At 49.2% G+C, this 7,155-nt stretch overlaps 1 protein-coding gene across 1 annotated transcript in view; it reads right to left on the reverse strand.

Annotated features, from left to right (window-relative positions):
* Positions 1–1,797, reverse strand: part of cspg4b (chondroitin sulfate proteoglycan 4b) — a 61,033-nt gene extending 59,236 nt beyond the window's left edge. Inside the window, exon 1 of the mRNA XM_036979226.1 lies at positions 1,528–1,797. Coding sequence (XP_036835121.1) covers positions 1,528–1,621 — 94 coding nt within the window. The 5' untranslated portion in view covers positions 1,622–1,797. The remainder of the gene's footprint in view (positions 1–1,527) is intronic.
* Between the last annotated feature and the right edge of the window lie 5,358 nt (positions 1,798–7,155).

The following is a 7,155-nucleotide window of genomic DNA, read 5'->3' on the forward strand; positions in this document are numbered from 1 at the left end:
ATTGTACATTTGTGACATCAACACTTTAAAAAAATATTCTATACAGTAATATGACATCTGCATTTAAAAATAACATGTACATTAAACATTTGAGTAATTTAGCAGATGCTCTTATCCAGAGTGATTTACAGTAAGTGCATTCATCTTAAACTAGTTTAGTGAGACAACCATATATCATAGTCAAATATGCAGGGTACGAACATTCCATCCGAGTTAAATAATGGATAATATAGCATTTAGCAAAACAAAAACACATTTTAAATACAGATCTAAAATCGATGAATTAAACATCTGAAAACATTACTATTTTACACACACACACACACACACACACACACACACACACACACACGATGGTACTCATAAGCAATAATTTTTGATGAAAAAAAAAAAACACAAATGTGAAAAAAAACTCTTAATCTAGATTACTCCCATTCCATTTACTAAATACATGATACAGCTGCCTAATGAAAGTTTTTAATCTTAAACTAGTTTAGTGAGACAACCACAGTCAAATATACAAACATTCCATCCTAGTTAAATAATAGATAATATAGCATTTAGCAAAACAAAAACACATTTTAAATACAGATCTAAAATCTATGAATTAAACATCTGAGAACAGTAGTATTTACTCCCATTCCCATTGATACAGCCACCTAATGAATGTTTGCTTTAACTAGAAAAAGCTTCTATGTATTAGAGTATGTGTAATCATAGGGAACTAAATCAAAGATGTCCCTAATTACTTTCCATGGGCTCTTTATTCCAGTCAGACCAGGGTGTACCTCCCAAATGGCACCCTATTCCCTATGCAGTGCACTACCCATAGGGCTATAGTCAAAAGTAGTGCACTACAGTATAGGAAATACGGTGATTCACCTTTGGGATGCAATGCCCCTGCTATCTATTTCTGTCTATTTCTCTGGGTTCATTTCATTTTCAGTAATGTACATTTTGGATGTTTTCAGTTCAAGAGTTCGGATTCATTCTGATGATTCTGTGTTATACAATGTGTATTCGCTGTGCAGTACAGTATATATAACATGCGGACAATGTTTCCTTTATAAAATAATTAATTTGTGTGTAGCCATGGACAACCCTCAGGGCAGTTTTCTATTCTGAAAGTGATACCTTTGGTTTTTACTTGAATTGTTGAAATGCTGGATATGATCGATTTCTTCATCACGCGTATAACTTATGCTATTATATCTGTATAACTCAATATTGAGCTGTCATTGGAAGGCACATAGCATCAAGTCTGGTATCGACATTATCAAACTATAATTGTAAGTCTTGACTTGAATTAGATTTTATTCGGAGTGAGCTCAGGACCAAAGCCCAATTGTGTTCTTTTCTCGCACTTAACCAAAACACCGTCAAAGTTGAACGTGATAACGCTTAAACATACATTCGTGAATCACAGTGTCAAACACATATATACACACCATCTAAAACACAATGTATACAGTTTGCAATCCATCTCTGATCCTCGGTGGGAAAAAGTCGAATTATCAGAGATCTTACCTCCCATTGCCAGGTCGCTCGTAAGCGACACCAACAACGCCGCGTAAAAACACAGCTTCTTTGTGCTTCTTGTAGAGAATTTCATGTTTTCCATTCGGAAATATTATCCAAGGTTTAGTCCGGCCGTTACATATTTGCAGATTGGGTGGTCTTGTTGAGATTTCGGTCACGTATTCGACCACTTCATTTACAAGTTAACCTACCCTCCACACTTCTTTTCAACTAAGCAGAGAGAGAGAGAGAGAGAGAGAGAAAGACCGTGCAGACACTTGGTGAATTCTGTAACTCCGCCTTGTGTGTGTGTTTTTTGTGTTCCCCCTCCTTATACCACCCTGCGATATACCTTAGCAGTGGGCTACTTTGAACATGGGGGGGAAAAAATATATTTTAGATTAGCATGAGACCATTTACTAGGTCAAACTAATAGAGAGTAGGGTTTAACAACTCTTGATTTTAAAGGGCTTGGAGAGACTGTCCCTCATAGACCCCACCAGACGGATCTTTTTGTACCAGCTGTCACAGCTGTTCCATTAAACAGTTTCACGTAGATTAATCGGCTCTAGGCTTCATTTCCAACTATAGATCAATAGGTTCATGTTTTCCTATTTATGTTCCCATTAGTATTTTTTTCGGCAACATTAGACAGAAGAAAATGTTTTAAAAATATATATATATATGATTATGCTCTAAAACTATAACCTAAAACGCACATATAAGTCGATTTAAAATCTAACCTCAATCCTTTTCGTAATTATATTGTATATTTTATTCAAAATACGCCTATGTCAAAAAATCAGGAGCATGTGTTTTTCTGAGTATGCTCGTCTAGGCTATAGACCAAATCAGAATGTTTTTAAAGGGCAGGTAGCCTAGTGGTTAGAGGCAGGTAGCCTGGTGGTTAGAGGCAGGTAGACTAGTGGTTAGAGGCAGGTAGCCTAGTGGTTAGAGGCAGGTATCCTAGTGGTTAGAGGCAGGCAGCCTAGTGGTTAGAGGCAGGTAGCCTAGTGGTTAGAGGCAGGTAGCCTAGTGGTTAGAGGCAGGTAGCCTAGTGGTTAGAGGCAGGCAGCCTAGTGGTTAGAGGCAGGTAGCCTAGTGGTTAGAGGCAGGCAGCCTAGTGGTTAGAGGCAGGTAGCCTAGTGGTTAGACGCAGGTAGCCTAGTGGTTAGAGGCCGGTAGCCTAGTGGTTAGAGGCAGGCAGCCTAGTGGTTAGAGGCAGGTAGCCTAGTGGTTAGAGGCAGGTAGCCTAGTGGTTAGAGGCAGGCAGCCTAGTGGTTAGAGGCAGGTAGCCTAGTGGTTAGAGGCAGGCAGCCTAGTGGTTAGAGGCAGGTAGCCTAGTGGTTAGACGCAGGTAGCCTAGTGGTTAGAGGCCGGTAGCCTAGTGGTTAGAGGCAGGCAGCCTAGTGGTTAGAGGCAGGTAGCCTAGTGGTTAGAGGAAGGTAGCCTAGTGGTTAGAGGCAGGTATCCTAGTGGTTAGAGGCAGGCAGCCTAGTGGTTAGAGGCAGGCAGCCTAGTGGTTAGAGGCAGGCAGCCTAGTGGTTAGAGGCAGGTAGCCTAGTGGTTAGACGCAGGTAGCCTGGTGGTTAGAGGCAGGTAGCCTAGTGGTTAGAGGCAGGTAGCCTGGTGGTTAGAGGCAGGTAGCCTAGTGGTTAGAGGCAGGTAGCCTAGTGGTTAGAGGCAGGTATCCTAGTGGTTAGAGGCAGGTAGCCTAGTGGTTAGAGGCAGGTAGCCTAGTGGTTAGAGGAAGGTAGCCTAGTGGTTAGAGGCAGGTATCCTAGTGGTTAGAGGCAGGTAGCCTAGTGGTTAGAGGCAGGTAGCTTAGTGGTTAGAGGCAGGTAGCCTAGTGGTTAGAGGCAGGCAGCCTAGTGGTTAGAGGCAAGCAGCCTAGTGGTTAGAGGCAGGTAGCCTAGTGGTTAGACGCAGGTAGCCTAGTGGTTAGAGACAGGTAGCCTAGTGGTTAGAGGCAGGTAGCCTAGTGGTTAGAGGCAGGTAGCCTAGTGGTTAGAGGCCGGTAGCCTAGTGGTTAGAGGCAGGCAGCCTAGTGGTTAGAGGCAGGTAGCCTAGTGGTTAGAGGCAGGCAGCCTAGTGGTTAGAGGCAGGTAGCCTAGTGGTTAGAGGCAGGCAGCCTAGTGGTTAGAGGCAGGTAGCCTAGTGGTTAGAGGCAGGTAGCCTAGTGGTTAGAGGCAGGTAGCCTAGTGGTTAGAGGCAGGCAGCCTAGTGGTTAGAGGCAGGCAGCCTAGTGGTTAGAGGCAGGTAGCCTAGTGGTTAGAGGCAGGCAGCCTAGTGGTTAGAGGCAGGTAGCCTAGTGGTTAGAGGCAGGTAGCTTAGTGGTTAGAGGCAGGTAGCCTAGTGGTTAGAGGCAGGCAGCCTAGTGGTTAGAGGCAAGCAGCCTAGTGGTTAGAGGCAGGTAGCCTAGTGGTTAGACGCAGGTAGCCTAGTGGTTAGAGACAGGTAGCCTAGTGGTTAGAGGCAGGTAGCCTAGTGGTTAGAGGCAGGTAGCCTAGTGGTTAGAGGCCGGTAGCCTAGTGGTTAGAGGCAGGCAGCCTAGTGGTTAGAGGCAGGTAGCCTAGTGGTTAGAGGCAGGCAGCCTAGTGGTTAGAGGCAGGTAGCCTAGTGGTTAGAGGAAGGTAGCTTAGTGGTTAGAGGCAGGCAGCCTAGTGGTTAGAGGCAGGCAGCCTAGTGGTTAGAGGCAGGTAGCCTAGTGGTTAGACGCAGGTAGCCTAGTGGTTAGAGGCAGGTAGCCTAGTGGTTAGAGGCAGGTAGCCTAGTGGTTAGAGGCAGGGTAGCCTAGTGGTTAGAGGCAGGTAGCCTAGTGGTTAGAGGCAGGTAGCCTAGTGGTTAGAGGCAGGTAGCCTAGTGGTTAGAGGCAGGTAGCCTAGTGGTTAGAGGCAGGTAGCCTAGTGGTTAGAGGCAGGTAGCCTAGTGTTTAGAGGCAGGCAGCCTAGTGGTTAGAGGCAGGTAGCCTAGTGGTTAGAGGCAGGTAGCCTAGTGGTTAGAGGCAGGCAGCCTAGTGGTTAGAGGCAGGTAGCCTAGTGGTTAGAGGCAGGTAGCCTAGTGGTTAGAGGCAGGCAGCCTAGTGGTTAGAGGCAGGTAGCCTAGTGGTTAGAGGCAGGTAGCCTAGTGGTTAGAGGCAGGCAGCCTAGTGGTTAGAGGCAGGCAGCCTAGTGGTTAGAGGCAGGTAGCCTAGTGGTTAGACGCAGGTAGCCTAGTGGTTAGAGGCAGGTAGCCTAGTGGTTAGAGGCAGGTAGCATAGTGGTTAGAGGCAGGCAGCCTAGTGGTTATAGGCAGGTAGCCTAGTGGTTAGAGGCAGGTAGCCTAGTGGTTAGAGGCAGGCAGCCTAGTGGTTAGAGGCAGGTAGCCTAGTGGTTAGAGGCAGGTAGCCTAGTGGTTAGAGGCAGGCAGCCTAGTGGTTAGAGGTAGGCAGCCTAGTGGTTAGAGGCAGGCAGCCTAGTGGTTAGAGGCAGGCAGCCTAGTGGTTAGAGGCAGGCAGCCTAGTGGTTAGAGGCAGGTAGCCTAGTGGTTAGAGGCAGGTAGCCTAGTGGTTAGAGGCAGGTAGCCTAGTGGTTAGACGCAGGTAGCCTAGTGGTTAGAGGGGGCAGCAGGTAGCTTGGTGGTTAGAGGGGGAGGCAGGTAGCCTAGTGGTTAGAGGCAGGTAGCCTAGTGGTTAGCGGGTGAAGCAGGTAGCCTAGTGGTTAGACGGGGGAGGCAGGTAGCCTAGTGGTTAGAGGCAGGTAGCCTAGTGGTTAGAGGGGGGAGGCAGGTAGCTTGGTGGTTAGAGGGGGAGGCAGGTAGCCTGGTGGTTAGAGGGGGAGGCAGGTAGCCTGGTGGTTAGAGGGTGAAGCAGGTAGCCTAGTGGTTAGAGGGAGGTAGCCTAGTGGTTAGACGCAGGTAGCCTAGTGGTTAGAGGCAGGTAGCCTAGTGGTTAGAGGCAGGTAGCATAGTGGTTGGAGGCAGGCAGCCTAGTGGTTATAGGCAGGTAGCCTAGTGGTTAGAGGCAGGTAGCCTAGTGGTTAGAGGCAGGCAGCCTAGTGGTTAGAGGCAGGTAGCCTAGTGGTTAGAGGCAGGTAGCCTAGTGGTTAGAGGCAGGCAGCCTAGTGGTTAGAGGTAGGCAGCCTAGTGGTTAGAGGCAGGCAGCCTAGTGGTTAGAGGCAGGCAGCCTAGTGGTTAGAGGCAGGCAGCCTAGTGGTTAGAGGCAGGTAGCCTAGTGGTTAGAGGCAGGTAGCCTAGTGGTTAGAGGCAGGTAGCCTAGTGGTTAGACGCAGGTAGCCTAGTGGTTAGAGGGGGCAGCAGGTAGCTTGGTGGTTAGAGGGGGAGGCAGGTAGCCTAGTGGTTAGAGGCAGGTAGCCTAGTGGTTAGCGGGTGAAGCAGGTAGCCTAGTGGTTAGACAGGGGAGGCAGGTAGCCTAGTGGTTAGAGGCAGGTAGCCTAGTGGTTAGAGGGGGGAGGCAGGTAGCTTGGTGGTTAGAGGGGGAGGCAGGTAGCCTGGTGGTTAGAGGGGGAGGCAGGTAGCCTGGTGGTTAGAGGGTGAAGCAGGTAGCCTAGTGGTTAGAGGGGGGAGGCAGGTAGCCTAGTGGTTAGAGGCAGGTAGCCTAGTGGTTGGAGGCAGGTAGCCTAGTGGTTAGAGGCAGGTAGCATAGTGGTTAGAGGCAGGCAGCCTAGTGGTTAGAGGCAGGTAGCCTAGTGGTTAGAGGCAGGTAGACTTGTGGTTAGAGGCAGGCAGCCTAGTGGTTAGAGTCAGGTAGCCTAGTGGTTAGAGGCAGGTAGCCTAGTGGTTATAGGCAGGCAGCCTAGTGGTTAGAGGCAGGCAGCCTAGTGGTTAGAGGCAGGCAGCCTAGTGGTTAGAGGCAGGCAGCCTAGTGGTTAGAGGCAGGTAGCCTAGTGGTTAGAGGCAGGTAGCCTAGTGGTTAGAGGCAGGTAGCCTAGTGTTTAGAGACAGGCAGCATAGTGGTTAGAGGCAGGCAGCCTAGTGGTTATAGGCAGGTAGCCTAGTGGTTAGAGGCAGGTAGCCTAGTGGTTAGAGGCAGGTAGCCTAGTGGTTAGAGGCAGGTAGCCTAGTGGTTAGAGGCAGGTAGCCTAGTGGTTAGAGGCAGGTAGCCTAGTGGTTAGAGGCAGGTAGCCTAGTGGTTAGAGGCAGGTAGCCTAGTGTTTAGAGGCAGGCAGCCTAGTGGTTAGAGGCAGGTAGCCTAGTGGTTAGAGGCAGGTAGCCTAGTGGTTAGAGGCAGGCAGCCTAGTGGTTAGAGGCAGGTAGCCTAGTGGTTAGAGGCAGGCAGCCTAGTGGTTAGAGGTAGGCAGCCTAGTGGTTAGAGGCAGGCAGCCTAGTGGTTAGAGGCAGGCAGCCTAGTGGTTAGAGGCAGGCAGCCTAGTGGTTAGAGGCAGGTAGCCTAGTGGTTAGAGGCAGGTAGCCTAGTGGTTAGAGGCAGGTAGCCTAGTGGTTAGACGCAGGTAGCCTAGTGGTTAGAGGGGGCAGCAGGTAGCTTGGTGGTTAGAGGGGGAGGCAGGTAGCCTAGTGGTTAGAGGCAGGTAGCCTAGTGGTTAGCGGGTGAAGCAGGTAGCCTAGTGGTTAGACGGGGGAGGCAGGTAGCCTAGTGGTTAGAGGCAGGTAGCCTAGTGGTTAGAGGGGGGAGGCAGGTAG

This window comes from Oncorhynchus mykiss, chromosome 6 (genome assembly GCF_013265735.2).
Source record: "Oncorhynchus mykiss isolate Arlee chromosome 6, USDA_OmykA_1.1, whole genome shotgun sequence".
Classification (NCBI taxonomy): Eukaryota; Metazoa; Chordata; class Actinopteri; order Salmoniformes; family Salmonidae; genus Oncorhynchus; species Oncorhynchus mykiss.